The sequence below is a fragment of the Podarcis erhardii genome (assembly GCF_964252035.2).
Source record: "Podarcis erhardii genome assembly, chromosome: 8".
NCBI classification, from domain to species: Eukaryota; Metazoa; Chordata; class Lepidosauria; order Squamata; family Lacertidae; genus Podarcis; species Podarcis erhardii.
The window spans coordinates 2,144,640-2,166,400 of record NC_138499.1 but is presented as its reverse complement, the minus strand read 5'-3'; the positions used below and the strand labels follow the sequence as shown (position 1 = coordinate 2,166,400).

Here is a 21,761-nt window from a genome sequence, read left to right as displayed (position 1 = left end):
CAACATTTTGTGGACACCACGTTGGCAAAGGCTGCCAGTGAGATGCAAAAAACAGCTGTACCTGCCACGGTACAATCCCCTACTGACTTCAACACCCACTTCTCCCCACAGCCAGAAGCCAGGTGTTATGGGGCTTTCAGGAGAACCGTATCTAACCCACTGATGAGAACACTTCTCTTACTCTTATATGTGAGCTGAACCCTCTTCATAAGCAAACGCCAGACACCTCAGTTGCTCTCAGGCAAATCATCTTTTATTTCAGGTCCCAAAGTTCTCTGTATATAATCTCACCTCCCCTTCCTTCGGCCCTTACAATATTTAGGCCTTATTCCAGGTTCCGGATTGACAATCTTCCCGCTCCTGTCAAGTCTTGAAAGGGACCAAATCATTTCAAAGGCACCCACCCAAATGACCTCTGGCAATCCCATCAAACACACAGAAGGAGAGGCGGTAATATCCACTTTGCTAAGCTCTAACTAAGATGTTACAAAATAGATGTTTGGGGGAGAAAAAAAAAATCCAAAACCTAACCCCCGGTATTCTTACATGCACCAGAAAGGGCTCACGTGCTTTTGACCTGGCATTCACTGCTGGCCGTCCTAGGTTAACAGAAATACCCATCCGCCACTCGCCACCACACCAGGGCAGATTCCATCCGCTCCTCTCTCCTGGCCACCACTTGCCTGCCTGTTCCCTCCTTCCATAGTCATTACAGCGCTGTTTCTGCTGACTGGAAGGAATGCAAGGCTCCCCTGCCTGCCTGCCCCTTTAAGGTTGAGGACAAGCAGGCAAAGGCAGCTGCATCCTTCTCCTGGCAGGAAGAAAGAGCAGAGCAAGACTATGGTGCCTCCACACACTCTCAGTCTCTGCCAAAAAGAGAGCACAGACAGCCACTCAAGGTGCTGTCTGCAAGGCTCTCCCAGGTGGATCTTTCCGGCTGAGATGCACCAGGGCAGGTAAGGCAGTCAGCATTGGCCCACTGCAGTACGGTGCAAGACAGGGAGCGTTGGCAGGCAAGTGGCAGCAGGAGAGGACAAGCCCCATTCCTTGTCTCTTGGCAGGAGATGCGCGTGGGGCTATAAACTAAAGAAGTCCAGACTATTGTGGCGGCAGAGGTTCGTGGTCCAGGTGACGTCTGCCCGATTAGCGCTCAGCAGCATCTGCTGGAGTTCGTTGCTGACCCGGAAGAACTTCTCCTCGTCCACGTTGCCGTTGAGGAGGTTGGAGGAAGTGGGGGGCCACGGCAGGTCATCCCCATAGCAGTCTACCGGGTAGGGGTAGATGACCAGCTTCAAGTCCAAGAGGCCCACCGTCTTGTGAAGGAGGTTCTTCAGTCCTTTGGCCGAGATGGGGTTGCCAAACACGCCCAGGTAGCGGAGCCGCGAGCAGCGGCAGATGGCCGGCAGGAGGACGTTCAGGTGGGTGTCCATCATGCGGCACTCCATGATGTCCAGGTGCAGGAGGGTCGGGGCGGCCTCCATCAGCAGGCCTTGGAAAGGCTGCAGGAGGCAGTCGGAGAGGTTGTTCCCGCTGAGGTCCAGCTTCTTCAGGGCAGGAGTGTGGAGGCTTTGGGAAAGGTAGGCCAGGTCGTTGGGCAGAAGGTAGCAGAAGGCCAGCTCCAGGCTCTCCAAAGGGCTTTGCAAGTCACTGTGGAGACAGGAAAAGAGCCACAGTTAGACACACTCAACACGCCCTCCAGCTAATTCATCCCCTGATTAATTTCAAACATTTGAAATATTTTTACTTGCAAACTAGCAACCTTTTTCTCTCTCCTTCCTTTTCTCCTTTTGTGTCCTGTCATATTAGACTGCAAGCCTGAGGACAGGAATTATTTTGTTATATAGCATAAGCACCCTAGGAGCCTTTTGACTTAAGAAGAAGAAGAAGAGGAAGGGGAGTTTGGATTTGATATCCCCTCTTTCACTCCCCTTCAGGAGTCTCAAAGCGGCTCACATTCTCCTTTCCCTTCCTCCCCCACAACGAACACTCTGTGAGGTGAGTGGGGCTGAGAGACATCAGAGAAGTGTGACTGGCCCAAGGTCACCCAGCAGCTGTATGTGGAGGAGCGGGGAAGCAAACCCAGTTCACCAGATTACGAGACTACCGCTCTCAACCACTACACCACGCTGGCTCTAAGAATGGGTGGTGGGATCTAGACCATTCGCACTGTAGCCAGCCAGTTCCTTCTCTGAGTGTTGATCCTTCTTTACTTATCCAACTTACATACTGCTGTTTATGCAAGATCTCATGAGTGGGTTACGTAATAAAAACTTATCATCAAACAAAACTTCAGCTTAGTAAATACAGTTCAACACTGAGAACAGTGTTAGAAACTGAGATATAAAAGCGAGAAGCTAAATCGCACTTTAAACCTAGGTTATGGGCACAACAAAGGAATGTCTAGGCGCGCTTGTTAAATAACAAGAATACAAAGCTGAAAATGAATCAACTGCAGCTAAAATATTATGTTCATTAAAAATATTTGTATTAAAAATTCCTTACTTTACAAAAATACATTTTTTTTAAGCTACGTTTTCTACAGATCAATTTAATTTGTAGTGAGACATTAGTGTTACATATTATGTTCATTTTTTACATGGTCTGGTCCTTCCCCTGCCCAATATTCTTAAGAGGGTCTCGTCTTCACAGAGTAGTTGGAAGTGGGGAGGCAGAAAAAGTCCTCCTTTTCTTCCACTCTGCAGTTTTACTCTGAAATCTTAAGCGCAGTACTGTGCGCAGAGCTCAGAAACTTCTTGCACTAATGAAATTCCCTGTTGCAAAATGCGCCTGGAACAATGGGAGTTTCAAACACTGACTGAGAAGTTCAGTTAATACCCAGAAAAACAGTCCAGGAAAAGGAGCTCCAGTGATCATTCATTCACACACCTCCCCACACAGGCTTGCATAAACAGGTGTGCCTTCGAAGGATGTCTAAAGTCATCAATGTGTGTGGAAGATTTTTCCTTCCATAGGGAGGGAGTTCCACAACAGTAGCCAAAAGGGAACCACTGATGCGTAAGAGGAAGGTATCAGTGGATTTCATGCACTTCAAAGTCTGCAGAAGCACCAACTCCCCCCCCCCCCCTAGAAAAAACTATGAGTGGAGTGCTGGATAAATGCCTGGTGGAGCAGAGGGAAACAACAGAAACCAGAGGGAGGCGAGAATGACATGGAGTATTCTGGAAAAGGGCTGAAATCCCTTTTTACACTGTGACTTTTTTCTTTGCGGGTTGGAACGTCTGATAGCTATAAATAAATGGCTTTATCTCAACCACTGCTAATTACACAACTTGCAAACTTTTGGGGCCTGGAAACTGAGCCTTCTTTTAAACGGGGGCCAGCATGCAGCACCAAGAATCCACACCAGCACGTGCAGAGCAAACTACAGGTATATTTGTGTTCTCTCTTTTTGAATTTCCACGTGCCGCACCAAACCAGTTTGGCCCAGGCTGATGCTTCACCTGAAGAGGCTGCTTTAATGCCCGAAAGTGGAAGTTACAGGAATTACCAACGACTGCGGAGTGCCAGGCGAAGATGATGGACTTTGCAGAACTGGCCAAACTGACCTGCAGGATTTGAGTCCGGGACAATCAAAAATTTCAAAGGGACTGGAGTAAATTTATTGTATATTTGAATAATAATTGCAAAAATTAGCAGGACTAGTGACATAAATCCTACAATGTGGACAACAGGTTAAAGAGCTAAACTGTGAGATAGGACTTGAAAGTGGAAAACCAGCTGAAGGGAGGGAAGCCACAGGCTCGGCAGAGCTGAAAGTAAATGTGTATGTTATTGTACTGTGGAAAATATTAAGGAGAAAAATAATAATAAATTATTTTTAAAAAAGATTGGCTGCTGTGCCATGGAGTCAGCAGCGTCAAGGAGGTGGAAAGGAAAAGCAGGGAAAGGCTGCAGCTCAGCAGCAGAGTGTCTGCTTTGTATGCAGAAGGCCCAAGGGTTCGATCCCCAGCATCTCCAGGTAGGACTGGGACCATACCCTGCCTGAAATCCTGGAAAGCTGCTGCCAGTCAGTGTAAGGCAGTGATGCCCTCCAGTGGCTGCCAGACTCCCCAAATGCCATGGCTGGGTTGATGGGTGCTGGGAGCTCAACACCACCTGGAGAACACCAGGTTGGCTACCCTGGTGTAGACAATACAGAGCAAGATGGATGAAGGGTCTGATTCAGGGGAAGGCAGCTATCTATCTTCCTAATCAGTTTTAAATTGTGGCTTCCCCAGGGTCTTAAACTCCTCCTGACTGTTGCAGATAATCCTGCTGCTCCCAGAGTCCAGCAACCATGTTCCTCGAGGTATCTTTCTCTCCTCTCGAGAAAATGCAGACACAAACTGAGCAGAACGCGTGTTCTTCTTCCCTGAAGAGAACCCCTTCTGCTTACGTTTCTGAATCGATTGCTGTCTCTGCTCCACGTCGTCTCCTGACAGCGAACTTTTTGATTAATAGAACCTGGTTTAGCTCTATAAAAGATATTCCTTATCGTGTGTTGTTTGGGAAAGAACCAGAGTGGACAATGCTCCATAACTGGGGTTCTTGGGCACATGTAAATATCCCCAAAGCTCAGCGCCAGAAAGGGGGCGCTAGAGCGCAGAAACTGCGGTTTGTGGGATATCAGTCCTATGGCAAAGGGTGGCGTTTCAATCTACACCCAGGATGCGTGGTTCTGTCACGAAGTGCAGACTTCGCTGACCAGGAACCACAAAGTTATAATGAAGTCTTAGACTTACCCCCTGGAGAACGTGCTTTGTGGGAACAAGCCATGAAAGAAGAAATGGACTCTTTTAAAGGTAACAAAGTGTTTGAGGTCATAATGCCGCCCCCTGGTGGCAGAGTGGTGTCATGCAAGTGGGTTTACAAAAGGAAAACCCTTGCATCTGGGGAACCACGTTTTCGAGCCAGATTAGTAGCCAGAGGGTTCACTCAGATTAAAGGGGAGAGTTATGATGAAGTGTTTTCTCCCACTGTAAAGAGTGAAACTTTTCGTTTAATGCTTTCCATTGCTGCTGTAAGAGAGTTACAGATGGGTAGCCATGTTGGTCTGCCATAGTCAAAACAAAATAAAAAAATTCCTTCCAGTAGCACCTTAAAGACCAACTAAGTTAGTTCTTGGTATGAGCTTTCGTGTGCATGCACACTTCTTCAGATACCTGAAGAAGTGGTATCTGAAGAAGTGTGCATGCACACGAAAGCTCATACCAAGAACTAACTTAGTTGGTCTTTAAGGTGCTACTGGAAGGAATTTTTTTATTTTGCTGTAAGACAACTAGCAGTGCACCATTTTGATCTTGATGCTGCATACTGCATGCAAATTTAGACCATGAAGTGTTAATGAGACAACCCCCTGGGTTTGAAGAGGAGAATGGTGCAGTCTGGCGTTTGAAAAAAGCTGTTTATGGCCTCAAACAAAGTGGAAGGTGTTGGAACCAGTGTTTAAATGAAGCTCTTGTAAAACTTGGTTTTAAAAAGAGTGTGGCTGATCCATGCCTGTACACCAAGGGGACAGGCAACAAATATCTAATGCTCTTAGTCTTTGTTGATGATTTGCTTGTGGCAGGGAGTTCCACAGATGAGATCCAGAAGCTCACAAGCCAACTGAAAAAGAGGTTTAAGCTTAAAGCCTTAGGGCCTGTAAGCAATTACTTGGGAGTAGAAGGCAGGAAGCAGATGGAAGCTTCCTATTGAGTCAGAAAGAGAAAATTCTTCATTTGATAGAGCAGTTTGGCATGGAAAACTGCAAGTCAGTTCAGACTCCCATGACACCAGATTTCCCAAAGACAGTGTGTGATGATGAATTTGATCAGCCTGAGTTGTATCACTCAGAAATAGGATCACTGTTGTACTTAAGCCAGTGGTCAAGGCCAGACATTGCATGTGCTACAAATGTTCTGAGCCAACGTGTATCTAAATCCAGTACTGCTGATTGGTGTGCTTTGAAAAGGCTTATCAGATATCTAAAGGGGACATTAAATGTATGTTTAAAGATATCTAGTACACAAGATGAAAAACTAGAAGTGTTTGTTGATGCGGACTGGGGAAGCTGTGTAGCTACCAGAACATCTACAAGTGGAATGGTCATGATGTTTGCCAATTCCATAGTTGGATGGAGGTCAAAGAAACAAGGATTTGTTGCGACCTCATCCTGTGAGGCAGAATATGGAAGCCTGTCGCTAGCATGCAATGAAATCCTGTGGTTTATACAGATACTAAAAGATCTAGATTGTAAAGTTGATTTGCCTATCCAAGTGTATGAAGATAGCCAATCGTGCATTGCATTAGCGGGCTCGGAAATAATGAAATCTGCATCAAAACATATTGCTATCCGTCATGCGAATGTGAGAGATTGTGTACAGAATGGGGTGATCAAACTGGAGTATTGTCAATCACAAGATCATATTGCTGATTTGTTTACCAAGCCTTTGCCAGCAACATGCCATAATGAATTGATGACAAAACTGGGTTTATGTATATAATGTATGTATGCATGTATTGTTTCTGTTGGGGTTTTTCGCATTTAAGAAACAGAAGGGCTCAAATGTCACGGCTCAAATGGCCGCTGTTTCATTAATGCAAATAAAGCTGGGTCAGCATGACTCAGCGGTCTGCACCAAGCTGTATATATAAGTGAGAAATGTTAGTTTGTGCTGTGGCTGGTGTTTGGGTTGGTTGGTGCTGGTGTGTATAGTTATTCAGTCGTGTTTTGCACAAAGACTTTTAAGAATAAAACTCTGCAAGGATATTCTTGTGGACTCTTTTATGCAGACAAGGGTCCAAGGACCAGGCTGAAGAGACAAAGGGAGGTCAGAACCCTTTCCTTCTTTTTTTTTTGCTTTTTACAAACACTGACAAGTGGCACCTGCCCTGTGGAACACCCTCCCACCAGATGTCAAAGAAATCATAGAATCATAGAATAGAATCATAGAGTTGGGAGAGACCACAAGGGCCATCGAGTCCAACCCCCTGCCAAGCAGGAAACACCATCAAAGCACTCCTGACATATGGTTGTCAAGCCTCTGCTTAAAGACCTCCAAAGAAGGAGACTCCACCACACTCCTTGGCAGCAAATTCCACTGTCAAACAGCTCTCACTGTCAGGAAGTTCTTCCTAATGTTTAGGTGGAATCTTCTTTCTTGTAGTTTGGATCCATTGCTCCGTGTCCGCTTCTCTGGAGCAGCAGAAAACAACCTTTCTCCCTCCTCTATGTGACATCCTTTTATATATTTGAACATGGCTATCATATCAACCCTTAACCTCCTCTTCTCCAGGCTAAACATGCCCAGCTCCCTTAGCCGTTCCTCATAAGGCATCGTTTCCAAGCCTTTGACCATTTTGGTTGCCCTCCTCTGGACACGTTCCAGTTTGTCAGTGTCCTTCTTGAACTGTGGTGCCCAGAACTGGACACAGTACTCCAGGTGAGGTCTGACCAGAGCAGAATACAGTGGCACTATTACTTCCCTTGATCTAGATGCTATACTCCTATTGATGCAGCCCAGGATTGCATTGGCTTTTTTAGCTGCCGCGTCACACTGTTGGCTCATGTCAAGTTTGTGGTCAACCAAGACTCCTAGATCCTTTTCAACTATAAACAACTATATGACATTTAGAAGACATCTGAAGGCAGCCCTGTTTAGGGAAGTTTTTAATGACTGATGTTTTAATGTATTTTTAATCTTTTGTTGAAAGCTGCCCAGAGTGCTGGGGAAACCCAATCAGATGGGCGGGGTAGAAAAAATCAATCATTAATATTAGGCTGTTACAGGAATACTACCACTCCCTTTTCTCTCCTCATAGCTTTCCTTTCCTTTTCTGCTTTGTTCTTTTCTCTTTATTGTTGGTATTATTGCTTGCGTGAAAACAGAAACGATGCCAAACGACAATGATGCCCTGTGTGACAAAGTAGGGTATTAGCAGAAGCTCACACACATCCACAGCCCCCCTTTCAGCCGCTTACCCTAGGAGCAGCCTTAGCTTGCCAGATAGCCGGGAGGACCCCAGGTTCAGCTCCTTGAGGCATCTCAGTCGGCTCAGCTGGTTGGCAAAGTACTGCAGGCTCCCCTCCATGCCCACGGTGAGGCGTCTCACATCCACGTTGCTGTAGGGCAGCTTCAGGCTCGCCAGGTTGGTGAACTTGGTCAGGTGTGGGAGGACCACTCGCAAGCCGGAGAGGCCCAGGTTGTTGAACCTCAGGTCCACCTGCCGGACGCCGACCGGGTCCAGGAACTCCAGCAGCCCCACGGTGCTGGCGATGGACAGCTCCTCTGCCCGGAAGTCCCGGCACCTCAGCCGCAGGGCATTGTAGCTGTTGATCTGCAAGGCGTCCTTCAGGACTCCGTAGGAGGTGCTGTTCACAAAGAGGTCCACCCAAACGTCCACAGAGACAGGTGGGAGAGCTGGAGGCCCCGGGGGTTTGCTGTAGGGGCTTTTTCTCCGCTTGGACGTCCGCCTCGTCCACTTGCCTTGCTGCTTGGAGATGTCCAGGCAAGCCTTTGCCAGCGTGACCGTCCGGGACCAGAGACTCATGCTCTCTGGGCCCTGCCCTTCGTCCTGGAGGCCAGTCATGTCGAGAATCTGCAGCCGCTGCTGCGGCCCTTTGCTGCCAGAGAGGCCAAACAAGAACAGCCATTAGGGCAACCCTAGTCCCACCCCCCAGGTAGCTCTCCCTGCCCACCTCTGCCCACACCCTTTAGGAGACGCCCAGGGGCCTAATAATAATAATATTAATAATTTTTATTTATACCCCGCCCTCCCCAGCCAAGACCGGGCTCAGGGCGGCTAACAACCAATAATAAAAACAAGTTGATTAAAATACAATTTAAAAGATTAAGATACAACATTAAAACAATTAGGGAGCAATCTCTTCATAGGGGAAGAAAGGAAAAAGAAAGAGGGGGAGGGAATCAAACTGATTCTGAGCCAAAGGCCAGGTGGAACAACTCTGTCTTACAGGCCCTGCGGAAAGAGATCAGATCCTGCAGGGCCCTGGTCTCATGAGACAGAGCGTTCCACCAGGCCAGGGCCAGTATTGAGAAGGCCCTGGCTCTGGTTGAGGCTAATCTAACTTCCTTATGGCCCGGGACTTCTAGGGTGTTGCTATATATGGACCTTAAGGTCCTCTGTGGGGCATATCAGAAGAGGCGGTCCCGTAGGTACGAGGGTCCTAGGCCATGAAGGGCTTTAAAGGTCAAAAGCAGCACCTTAAATCTGACCCTGTACTCCACCGGGAGCCAGTGCAGCCTGAAAAGCACTGGGTGAATATGCTCCCATGGCAGAGACCCCGTGAGGAGCCTCGCTGCAGCATTCTGTACCCGCTGGAGTTTCTGGGACAGCTTCAAGGGCAGCCCTGCATAGAGCGAATTACATAGACCATCGCATACCTCTTACTGCCACGCCGGTTCTCCAGCAGCTTGATCAGGTATGTCACAACTCCTGAAATAACCATCTGGATGCAGTACTTGTTGGGCTTCTCCCGGATCAGGGCCCGTTCGCAGTGCTGGCATTTCCGCAGCAGCTTCTGGAAACTGAGGACGGGGAAGGGCCAGGTGTTCACGAGCAGCTGCAAGGACAGGGTCCTCTTGTCCATGAAGGCCGCTTTGAACAAGACGGGGTAGAGCTCCTTCGGGAGGAAGCCCAAGGCATCTTGCAGGCTATCAAAGTCAGCGACAACCTTCTGAGAGCAGAGGAACACCAGGGAGTTCATGGCAGCGACTGAGCAGACGGCAAGCCAGAAAGCTGAGGAAAGAATAGCTTCTGTTAGATTTATTACTGAGTTTATTTTTATTTCATAAGATTTATACACCGTTTGAACATAAAAAAAATAACTCAAAGTGGTTTACCAAAAAGATAAAATAACATTATAAGAAAAAATAACAACAATGATCTAAGATATTCAGCAGCAGGAGGCCCCATTAGCTAAAGTGGTGCTTCAGGTTAAGAACAGTTTCAGGTTAAGAACGGACCTCCGTAACCAGAGGTACCACTGTACAGTGAAGGTGTCTATCTGATGTCAACAGGCAGGCAGCTCCAAAATATAGGTGCTGCCACGCTGAAAGATTGATTTCTTACAAATGCAGAATGGGCTGTGCCAGTTTGGCCAATCAAAACGTTGAGTGGGTACTTATGGGTTATGACAATATTTTGGGTTTTTCTCATTCCATTCCAAACATTCAGTGCATATTAAAAAGGCCTCCCTACACCTTTTACCTCTACAGAAGCACTGGCTGGGAAACTGACTTGTGCAAGGCTACTCAATGAGTTTCAAAAATGACGATGGATACAATCTTGGAACTTCCATACTGCACCAGCTGCCACAATAATGAACACCCACCTCACCTCCAACACTCTGTCAGATTTGGACTGTATGCAGTCTCCAACCTTCACAGGGGTGAAGTACAGTGGTGCCTCGCAAGACGAAATTAATCTGTGTATCTGAAGAAGTGTGCATGCACACGAAAGCTCATACCTAGAACTAACTTAGTTGGTCTTTAAGTTGCTACTGGAAGGAATTTTTTGTTTTGACTATGGCAGACCAACATGGCTACCTATCTGTAACTTAATCCGTTCCGTGAGGCTCTTCGTATAGCGGTTTTTTTGTCTTGCGAAGCAAGCCCATTGACAGCTTAGCAGATTAGCGGTTTAGCGGCTTTTAGCGATCAGCTGTTAAGCGGCTTATCAGCGGAACAGCTGATAAGCGGCTTAGCGGCTTAGGAAAAGGGGAAAAAGGGGGGAAACCCGCAGGAACTCGCAAGACGTTTTCGTCTTGCGAAGCAAGCCCATAGGGAAATTTGTTTTGCGAAGCGCCTCCAAAACGGAAAACCCTTTCATCTAGCGGGTTTTCCGTCTTGCGAGGCGTTCGTCTTGCGGGGCACCACTGTACGACAGTGTGCTCTCAGAGACTTATGGATCATGTGTGGTTTCCTGCTGTCTCTGGGGGAATTTTCCTATGGTTAATGGCTGAGGGTCTTGCCTAGGCTCCTCTTGTCCACTGTGGTTATGTTCTTTTTGAGGTTATTATGACTACTTTTGTTATGTTTGTAATGATGTAATTTTTTACATGTTATAAACCGCCATAAGCATTGTTTCAAGTTGGAAAAGCGGGATACAGATAAATTGATATATGCATGTCTTGGAAATGAGATGGCATTGGTCAAGTGTCTTCACCCCAACCACAGTCTCATCTTAGTGCCGTGTTACTCTGAGGGCAAAGAAACGGTTGGGTTGATCATTAGTGCACTACTGGCAGAAGAGTAAAAAAAGGATGACCCCCCCCAAAAAAAAAACACAGACTAGGGCCCACTAAAGAGCCAGCTTTGTGGTTATGATGGTGGTCAAGCCCAGCCTCTCTTCCAGCCAGCAGAGCTCCTTCAAGTGATAAGGGAGTCTACTTCAAGTAGGCAAAAGGAATCAACCATATACTTGAGCCTGCTGTGGTCAATGTTGTTTTTACACTTTGTCAATTAAGTGCTTGCATCTAGACACCGTAGTAGTAATAGTAGTAGTAGTTGTAGTAGTAGTAGTAGTAATAATAATAATAATAATAATAATAATAATAATAATAATTTATTATTTATAGCCTGTCCATCTGGCTGGGTTTCCCCAGCCACTCTGGGTAGCTTCCAACAAAATATTAAAATACAGTACTCCATCAATGACTGAAGCCTAAGTGCTTTTTCTTTCTCCTCTTCCCTTTTATGTCATGCCTGACAATAGGGATTATTTTGTTTTTTAATGGAAGCATCGTGGAACAGTTTTTAAGAACAGGGGGGAAAGGGTTTCTTAATAAACTTGAAAAACACACCGAACATTTTTTTTCTTTAAAAAATGATATTCAGCCAGCTGAAAGACAACCATTGGGTTTTAATTGGAAATGCAAACAATTTTACAAAAAAAGTGTTACAGTTTAAATTGGTAGCCTAAAGTAGGAATTCCATCAAGCAAAAGCATCCAGTATCTGATCTGATTCCCTCTCCTTATTTCTAATTACTGGTATTTAGGCCCTTGCAGTTTGGGGGCGGGGGCGGGGAGAATGCTGTGGTCTAAACCAGAGAGGCTAGGACTTGCCAATCAGAAGGTCGGCGGTTCGAATCCCCCGACGGGGTGAGCTCCCGTTGCTCGGCCCCTGCTCCTGCCAACCTAGCAGTTCAAAAGCACGTCAAAGTGCAAGTAGATAAATAGGTACCGCTCCGGCGGGAAGGTAAACGGCATTTCCGTGTGCTGCTCTGGTTCGCCAGAAGCGGCTTAGTCATGCCGGCCACATGACCCGGAAGCTGTACGCCAGCTCCCTCGGCCAATAAAGCGAGAGGAGCGCCGCAACCCCAGAGTTGGCCACGACTGGACCTAATGGTCAGGGGTCCCTTTACCTAGGCCCTTGCAGTTTTTTTTTGGGGGGGGGGAATGCTTTCAGTTTTTGCAGCAACCACAAATGTTGAAGACTAAGAGTGAATCGAATTCCACCCACTATACAGTGGTGCCTCGCAAGACGAAATTAATCCGTTCCGTGAGGCTCTTCGTATAGCGGTTTTTTCGTCTTGCGAAGCAAGCCCATTGACAGCTTAGCGGCTTAGCGCGGATCAGCTGATTAGCGGCTTAGGAAAAGGGTAAAAAAGGGGGGGAAACCCGCAGGAACTCGCAAGACATTTCGTCTTGCGAAGCAAGCCCATAGGGAAATTCGTTTTGCGAAGTGCCTCCAAAACGGAAAACCCTTTCATCTAGCGGGTTTTCCGTCTTGCGAGGCACCACTGTATCCCTCCCCCAGCCTTGTTTTTAATGAACCTCATCTACCTCCTACAATTGTAGAGCTAGAAGGGGCCCGGCTGGCTAAATCAGATGAGGGCAGCTGATGGGTCTCAAACCCTTGGTGAGTTAGCTACTCCCCCTGGATGCAAAGATAGGCTTTGGTGGATTGAGAGGACAAAACCAAGAGGGGGTCCAACAGTTAACAAAGCAGTTTCTGCACATTGAGCAGAGGGTTGTAAGGGGCGGGTGGATGGTCGTCCACCTGGGAAGGTAGACCATCTAGGTGGAGAAGGCAAAATCTGATCCTAAACCTCCGCTGCCTTGAGGGATATCTTTGGGAGAAAAAAAGGCTCAGGAGTAAACCCATCACAAATCCAGAGTGGAGTCCCTAAGACAGTTGAATGGCGCCTTGTACGCCTCCATCCAGCAACTTTGCAGCCAAGCTGGTACCAAACGTAATGCTCTGCTTTCCTTTGGACCACATCAGCAAGGCTGAGAGAGGGGTCTTGTTGTCTGGGTAGCCCCAGGACCTCCATATTCACTGCCCAGGTTTGTGCCCCGGGGAGGAGACAACAATCTCTCAAAGGATCCGTTGATGGCATTTTACCATTGCACTGTGGAGAGTGTATTAACTTATGGTGCGTGGTTTGGGAGCTGCATGGTAAGAGAAAACACAACGCTGTCCAGGGTTGTAAAGACTGCAGAGAGAATAATTGGGTGCCCTCTTCCCACCTTGGATCAAATCTACGCTTCCAGGTGCCACAAGAAAGCTGCAGAGATAGCGCAGGATAGTGCACACCCCGGAAATGATCTCTTTCAGCTTCTGCCTTCTGGAAGAAGTTACAGGGTTATAAAGACTAGGACTAGCTGCCTGAGAAACAGTTTCTACCCAAATGCGATTCTGGTTTTAAACGCAGTATAAGGAGTCTCTATAGGAGTATATTGTATTTTAAAATGGGGTTTCAGAGTTTTTAGGGGGCTTTGAATGTCTTATGAAGATTTTTCAATTCCATTGTTCTGTATGGGACTATAACAATAAAGATATCGGATCGGATCGTGCAGCTAGTGTAGTGGATGCGCACTTCATTTGGATATAGACAAGGGAGACCTAATCAGCATAGGTAACTGAAAAGGGGTAGCATGCTCAATCTCTTGAAATCACAAACTTGAAAGCTTCCATTATTCCCTCATTTGCCAAAAAGAAGGGAGGGGTCCATTGTTACAATTACCTGTAGGGAGTTTGTCATATCTGGGTGCTTCTGTCTGCACTGAGGTGTTCCAGCTCCGTTTTTTATATAAAAAATAACCATTCTATTGACCCGAACAATTATCCAGTGTCAAATTTATTGTTCTTAATGAAGGCATTAGCATCAGTCATTCTGTTCCAGTTTCGGACAGTCCTGGATGACACTAATTATTTGGATTCATTCCAGGCTGGCTTCCAGCCTGGTTTCAGAATGGAAATCACCTTGGTCATGGTGGCAGATGATCTCTGGGAGATCAGAGTAAACCTGTTGGCAATCCAGGCTGTCTCAGCACCATGACAGAAAGGATTTCTTTCTCTCTCTTTTGCCTCTTCTAATATAGTACTTAACAGCTACATATATATGAATGCATTTTGTGCCCCAATGGATTTGATATTGTGCATTCTTATTTCCTTATTATTACCTGCCCTTTGCCATAAGGTCCCAGGGTGGGTTACGGCATTAAAAGCAACACTGATAAGCAGTAAGGAACTAGAAAATGTTGAGGAGTAACCATTGGATAAAAATGACAACAAAATGCAGAGAATGGTGTAAGATGTAAAGAACCATTAGAAGGGGTGTTGAGGTTTCAAGAGCCTCAAAAGAAGACTTGCAAAATAGTAGGATCACTAATTAGAAGTTCAAATGTTAGATTGTGCTTTTTTGCATCCTTATTGCTTCCTGTCTGTGAAAAATAATCAATTTAATAAAAAAAAATTTACAAAATACAAAAAAGGAAAGCAACGCTGATAAAATGGTTTGATTTTCTACCTGTAGAAGCCATTTTGGCGTGCAACAGAGGAACAGAGGGGAGCTGCGGTAATCGAGATCGGGCCGTATCTGCGCTTGTGTGATGCTCTCCCCACCCCCGGGAGGCTCCCGGTTTGGGTGGACGGCTCTCCCGGGGACACCTTTGGGCGATCGGGCGTTATTCCTCTCCTCCGGGGCCTCCGGCTGATAATTATACAACGCGTGGGGCCTTTGCAACCGCGGGGTGGGGTTTATCGCTTTGTTCTTAGGCTACGTGTTTTTTGCGTTTCGGGGACCGTAAGCCGATCTGCGACGATCGGGGGACCGGCGGCAGCTGCGACACCGAATCGGACCCGCTCCGCTTCCAGGCACCGGGATCCCGCCGTCTGTCTCCCTCCCTCCCTCCCAGCCCGGCCTGGCGATGCCGCGGGGGCCGCCTGCTTCCGAGGCAGAGGAGAGGGAGGAGCCGGAGCTCGATGCTTAGGGCCGAGAAGGAGCCCGATTGTGCGGGGAATCCGATCCGGAGAGGGGGGGGCTGCCCCTCCCCCTGTGGGCCTCAGGGGCGGAAACCGGCGCCCCCCCCCCAATACCTTCCCCCCCCGGCCATTTTTAAAGCAAGGCGATCCCTTTAAGGCGAGGCCGGGCCTTTCTTTTGTTGCGCGGCTCGGCCCCCCCCCGCCGTTGGCCGCCACGCCCCTCCCCCCCGCCGCATTCCTGTCACGGAGGCCCCCCTCCTCCCGTCGCCATGGCAACGACATCCCCTCAGCGACCCCGGGCTCGCTCTCTTTTTCTCTCTCTCCCGTGGTAGGCCTCGGGTCTTACCGGGCCCCCGCGACCACTCCTCGGTGCTTCTCTCGGCGACGCTCCGCTCTCCCCTCAGGCCATCCCGAGGCGGCCCGGAGAGCCTCCTGCGCGCGCACCGCCGGCCGGCCCCTTCGCAGCCGCCGTAGCGCCGCGCGGACGTGGTGCGCAGGCGCGGACGGGGCGCCGCCGCCGCCCCGCCCTCCTCCCTCCCACGGGGTTTCCAAGGAGACCAGCGGCCGGCCTGCCTTTCTTCCCCGCACCCCAGCGGCTCCTCCTGATTGGGGCGCAGCAGGCGCCGCCCCTCGGGCGGGAGAACCGTCGCCGATTGGTCGGCGCGGCGGGCGCGCGGGAAGGAGAGAATCGCCTCAGAGCGCGGCGGGAAGGAGGCCGAGGTAACGGAGCGCGGCCGGACGCCTGGGTCCCTTTCAGTACCTTGACGGGGGGGTGCCCGGAGGCCTGGGTCCCTTCCAGTATCCCGAGGAGGGGGCGCCCGGACGCCTGGGTCCCTTTCAGTACCTTGAGGAGGGGGGTCCAGACGCCTGGGTCCCTTTCAGTATCCTGAGGAGGGGGCGCCCGGACGCCTGGGTCCCTTTCAGTATCTTGAGGAGGGGGGTCCGGACACCTGGGTCCCTTTCAGAATCCCGAGGAGGGGGCGCCCGGACGCCTGGGTCCCTTTCAGTATCTTGAGGAGGGGGGTCCGGACACCTGGGTCCCTTTCAGAATCCCGAGGAGGGGGCGCCCGGACGCCTGGGTCCCTTTCAGTATCCTGAGGAGGGGGCGCCCGGACGCCTGGGTCCCTTTCAGTATTCTGAGGAGGGGGCGCCCGGACGCCTGGGTCCCTTCCAGTATCCCGAGGAGGGGGCGCCCGGACGCCTGGGTCCCTTTCAGTACCTTGAGGAGGGGGCGCCCGGACGCCTGGGTCCCTTCTAGTATCCCGAGGAGGGGGCGCCTGGACGCCTGGGTCCCTTCTAGTATCCCGAGGAGGGGGCGCCCGGACGCCTGGGTCCCTTCTAGTATCCCGAGGAGGGAGTGCCCGGACGCCTGGGTCCCTTCTAGTATCCCGAGGAGGGGGCGCCCGGACGCCTGGGTCCCTTTCAGTATCCTGAGGAGGGGGCGCCCGGACGCCTGGGTCCCTTCTAGTATCCCGAGGAGGGAGTGCCCGGACGCCTGGGTCCCTTCTAGTATCCCGAGGAGGGAGTGCCCGGACGCCTGGGTCCCTTCTAGTATCCCGAGGAGGGAGTGCCCGGACGCCTGGGTCCCTTTCAGTATCCTGAGGAGGGGGCGCCCGGACGCCTGGGTCCCTTCTAGTATCCCGAGGAGGGAGTGCCCGGACGCCTGGGTCCCTTCTAGTATCCCGAGGAGGGGGCGCCCGGACGCCTGGGTCCCTTTCAGTATCCCAAGGAGGGGGCGCCCGGACGCCTGGGTCCCTTCTAGTATCCCGAGGAGGGGGCACCCGGACGCCTGGGTCCCTTTCAGTATCCTGAGGAGGGGGCGCCCGGACGCCTGGGTCCCTTTCAGTATCCCAAGGAGGGGGCGCCCGGACGCCTGGGTCCCTTCTAGTATCCCGAGGAGGGAGTGCCCGGACGCCTGGGTCCCTTCTAGTATCCCGAGGAGGGGGCACCCGGACGCCTGGGTCCCTTTCAGTATCCCAAGGAGGGGGCGCCCGGACGCCTGGGTCCCTTTCAGTATCCCAAGGAGGGGGCGCCCGGACGCCTGGGTCCCTTCTAGTATCCCGAGGAGGGAGTGCCCGGACGCCTGGGTCCCTTTCAGTATCCTGAGGAGGGGGCGCCCGGACGCCTGGGTCCCTTCTAGTATCCTGAGGAGGGGGCACCCGGACGCCTGGGTCCCTTTCAGTACCTTGAGGAGGGGGTGCCCGGACGCCTGGGTCCCTTCTAGTATCCCGAGGAGGGGGCGCCCGGACGCCTGGGTCCCTTCTAGTATCCCGAGGAGGGGGCGCCCGGACGCCTGGGTCCCTTTCAGTACCTTGAGGAGGGGGCGCCCGGACGCCTGGGTCCCTTCTAGTATCCCGAGGAGGGGGCGCCTGGGCGCCTGGGTCCCTTCTAGTATCCCGAGGAGGGGGCGCCCGGACGCCTGGGTCCCTTCTAGTATCCCGAGGAGGGAGTGCCCGGACGCCTGGGTCCCTTCTAGTATCCCGAGGAGGGAGTGCCCGGACGCCTGGGTCCCTTTCAGTATCCTGAGGAGGGGGCGCCCGGACGCCTGGGTCCCTTTCAGTACCTTGAGGAGGGGGTGTCCGGACACCTGGGTCCCTTCCAGTATCCTGAGGAGGGGGCGCCCGGACACCTGGGTTCCTTCCAGCCTTGGGAGGGGGAGGGATCCCTGGATGCCTGGGTCCCTTTCAGAGCCCCTCTTCAGGGCAGGGGTCTCCCCTTCTGCTTATCTTTCTCATGTACAGGGATGGCTGCCACAGTGTTGTGTTTCATGGTGGGGAAGCCCAATGGGAACTTTATCACGGCACCCTTGGTGGGTCCAGCTAAGAATCCCAAAATCTATATATAATAATAATTTATTATTTATACCCCGCCCATCTGGCTGGGTTTCCCCAGCCACTCTGGGCGGCTTCCAACAAAACACTAAAATACAATAGTCTATTAAACATTAAAAGCTTCCCTAAACAGGGCCACCTTCAGATGTATTCTAAAAGTCTGGTAGTTGTTGTTCTCTTTGACATCTGGTGGGAGGGAGTTCCACAGGGTGGGAGCCACTACCGAGAAGGCCCTCTGCCTGGTTCCCTGTAACTTGGCTTCTCATAGGAAGGGAACCGCCAGAAGGCCCTTGGAGCTGGACCTCAGTGTCCGGCCGGAACGATGGGGGTGGAGACGCCCCTTCAGGTATATTGGAAGATTGCAAAGCTCCTTGACATCTGGCAGGAGACGGGTGCCACCACCGGGAAGGCCCTCTGCCTGGTTCCCTGTAGCCTCACTTCTCGCAGGGAGGGAACTGCCAGAAGGCCCTCGGAGCTGGACCTCAGTGTCTGGCCAGAACAATGGGGGTGGAGATGCTCCTTCAGATATACTGGGCCGAGGCCATTTAGGGCTTTCAAGGTCAGCACCAACACTTTGAATTGTGCTCAGAAACGTACTGGGAGCCAATGCAGATCTCTCAGGACTGGTTTTATGTGGTCTCGGCGGCCGCTCCCAGTCCCCAGTCTAGCTGCCGCATTCTGGATCAATTGCAGTTTCCGGGTCACCTTCAAAGGTAGCCCCACATAGAGCGCATGGCCGTAGTCTAAGCAGGAGATAACCAGAGCATGCACCACTCTGGCCAGACAGTCTGCGGGCAGGGAGGGTCTCATCCTGCGTACCAGATGGAGCTGGTAAGCAGCTGCCCTGGACACAGAATTGACCTGCGCCTCCATGGACAGCTGTGAGTCCAAAATGACTCCCAGGCTGCGCACCTGGTCCTTCAGGGGCACAGTTACCCCATTCAGGACCAGGGAGTCCTCCACACCTGCCCACCTCCTCTATCACAAGAAATCAAGTTGTTCTGGGAGGATATCCATTCCGAATTGGGAAAAATGCTAAAAATATCTTTTAGCAAAAAACAGAAGCTTTACTAGGAATCACAGATTTGGACATTCCTAAAAAAGCAGAATTTTTTGTCTATGCTACTGTTGCAGCAAGAATACTCATTGCGACAAATTGGAAAAGTGATAAAGCCCCTTCTATATCAGAGTGGATCCGAATGACCGAATATGCAGAATTAGACCGTTTATCAGAAAGAATAAAAAATAAAGCAAAGGAAGTATTCACCACAAAAGGGGAACTTTAAAATTTATTTGAAAAATAGTAATGACAGTTTGAAGTCTGTAGCGGCATTTGAATAACTTCAGTAGGAATTTTAAATCTAATGGAAAACCTAGGATAGAATAAATAACATTAAAGCCAAAATATTCTATAATATGGCAGTGAATAATGGATGAGAAACAGAAGTAAGGAGTAGACAGGAGGTCAGCTACATAGGAAAAAGGCATTTTATGTTAAATGTATTGTGAGCACTATTCAGTGTATTGTTTTTTATTTTTATTTTTTCTGTCTTAGTTGTTAGGAGGTGATGGATATGTGTTTATCTTCATATTTCTTTTTTGTATGTGGTGTATTAAAATGAAATATATATATATATATTTAAAAAAAGAATCCCAAAAGAGTTAAGTTCCCTCAGAGCTTCCTCTGACCTTAGTTCGCATGTGATGCAGGCATGTGAGAGACTTCGATCTGTGCCAGAGCATACTTTGACAGAGAAGCAATGTGCATTCTCTTTCCTTTCGGAATATAGTGTTATAAGAAAAAACTGCTCCTTTCCCCTTATGGGGTACCCAAGAGCCCGTATAGAGTTCTTATGTAGGTTCTCTATCTGTAGGCGAATATAAAAGAGGCCAACCAAAGAATATTGAGAAGCAAAGCAGCTAGTAAGCCTGATTTTCATTAAACTGTTGCAACAGGGTGATCACACCCCCAATGCAGGAGGGAGGAAGAACCCCAAACATTGGTGCGCAAGCTCTTATATGTTGTTGTTGTTGTTTAGTCATGTTCGACTCTTTGTGACCCCCTGGACCAGAGCACTCCAGGCACTCCTGTCTTCCACTGCCTCCCGCAGTTTGGTCAGGCTCATGTTTGTAGCTTCGAGAACACTGTCCCACCATCTCATCCTCTGTCGTCCCCTTCTCCTTGCGCCCTCCATCTTTCCCAACATCAGGGTCTTTTCCAGGGAGTCTTCTCTTCTCATGAGGTGGCCAAAGTCTTGGAGCCTCAGCTTCAGGATCTGTCCTTCCAGTGAGCACTCAGGGCTGATTTCCCTCAGAATGCAGAGGTTTGATCTTCTTGCAGTCCATGGGACTCTCAAGAGTCTCCTCCAGCACCATAATTCAAAAGCATATGTATGTGTTTGCCTGGTACATTTATGAACATTTATTTTATATCTTAGACCTTATAATTCTCATAACAATAGAAAGTAACAGTTATTTAAACAAATAAAAGTGATACAGCACTAATTCTTTATATCCCACCCTTTTCCCCTGACTGTGACCTAAGGCGGTTTACAGCTAAAATAAAAACAGCTAAAAACATTGGGGGGGGGAGCAATAATTAAAAACTATTAAACAGATATATAATTTATTTTATTATTAAATGTATTTCTTTATTATTATTATTTATCAAATTTATATACCACCTTATACCCGAAAGTCCCAGGGCAGTTCACAACAGAAAAACACAAAAGGAGAATACAAAATACATAGTAAAACAAACACATTTAAAAAGCCTTAGAATGTTAATCAGCCAAACACGCCTGGTTGAAGAGGCGTTTTAAGAAGATGTATTAAAAACATACAGATAATTACAAGAAGAACAGCACAGTACCAGCCATTTCCTTAAAAGCAGCCAGTTCTGAAAAGCTTGTTGAAACTAGAATGTCTTCATCTGCTGGCTAAAGGACAGTAAGGAGGGAGTAAGTCTATCTTCTCTAGGGAGGGAGAACCAGAGTTGTCTGGGAGCAGCCATTGAGAGGGCCTTATGTCATCTATATTGATTACACTGTTTAAATAATAATAATTCATGAAAAATATTAAATCTGAAAGTTGCATTCTCCAGTTATGAATTGCCTGCTGTGTAACATATTCTGGACTTGCATTGTGGCATCCTGCCTGCTACCAACCCAGCTCTGAAGGGTTCCTTTGGAACACATTAACCTAAAACTTCTGTCTTCTCGTGCAGCTTTTGGAAGCCTGTCTTGGGGAGCGATGGACAGGTGTAACAAGGTGAAACGCCTGCTGAAAAACTGGGAGGTTTTGTTTTTTCAGGAGCACCAAAGGAGACCTGGCAAGGTATTTGGAACACTGTAGACTAGGATGGACATTTGAGTTACTGCTGACAGCATGTCTGTCGTTCACATTTCTAAAATTATCCTGACAAATTTGCACCTGTTTTCTAGGCTGATGTTGCAACGGCTCCTGAAGAGGTCAGACGTAAGTGTGACACTTCTCCATAGCATATTTCTTTTTGTGTACTGCAGTAGTGGAAGGGATGTCAAGCCAGCTTTAGGTTAATCAAGGGGGCAACTTTGATTTTTGGAATAATTTAGATCAGCTGGCAAGTCCCCAGAGTCACGTGTATGCTTCCCAGTTCCCTATGGTGGTAAGGAGAGCATAGAACTCTAAAACCCTGTAACTCCTGCTAATTAAAACACAAAAATTCAACTAGCAGA

The 21,761-nt window shown here is 49.1% G+C and overlaps 2 protein-coding genes across 4 annotated transcripts in view; one reads left to right on the top strand and one right to left on the bottom strand.

Annotated features, from left to right (window-relative positions):
• Positions 1-231: 231 nt before the first annotated feature.
• On the bottom strand, positions 232-15,711 carry LRRC14 (leucine rich repeat containing 14). 2 transcript variants are annotated; one of them, XM_081874383.1, is made up of 4 exons: positions 15,561-15,711; positions 9,387-9,741; positions 7,964-8,605; positions 232-1,647 (listed from the first exon to the last, which is right to left on the bottom strand). In XM_081874383.1, exons 2-4 carry the CDS (start codon positions 9,707-9,709, stop codon positions 1,077-1,079), a joined length of 1,536 nt encoding a protein of 511 aa, XP_081730509.1. In that variant the 5' UTR covers positions 9,710-9,741; positions 15,561-15,711; the 3' UTR covers positions 232-1,076. The 2 variants fall into 2 exon arrangements, with proteins under 2 accessions (XP_081730509.1, XP_081730508.1); XM_081874382.1 differs by lacking the exon at positions 15,561-15,711 and adding an exon at positions 14,760-15,117.
• A 97-nt stretch (positions 15,712-15,808) lies between these two features.
• The window catches only part of RECQL4 (RecQ like helicase 4), a 38,859-nt gene continuing 32,906 nt past the window's right edge, over positions 15,809-21,761 (top strand). The window contains exons 1-3 of one of the 2 annotated variants that reach the window (XM_081873985.1): positions 15,809-15,934; positions 21,272-21,381; positions 21,489-21,522. In XM_081873985.1, coding sequence (XP_081730111.1) covers positions 21,298-21,381; positions 21,489-21,522 — 118 coding nt within the window. In that variant the 5' untranslated portion in view covers positions 15,809-15,934; positions 21,272-21,297. Of the gene's footprint in view, positions 15,935-20,753; positions 21,006-21,271; positions 21,382-21,488; positions 21,523-21,761 lie in introns of those variants that run through there. The other variant, XM_081873986.1, reaches the window with a different exon arrangement.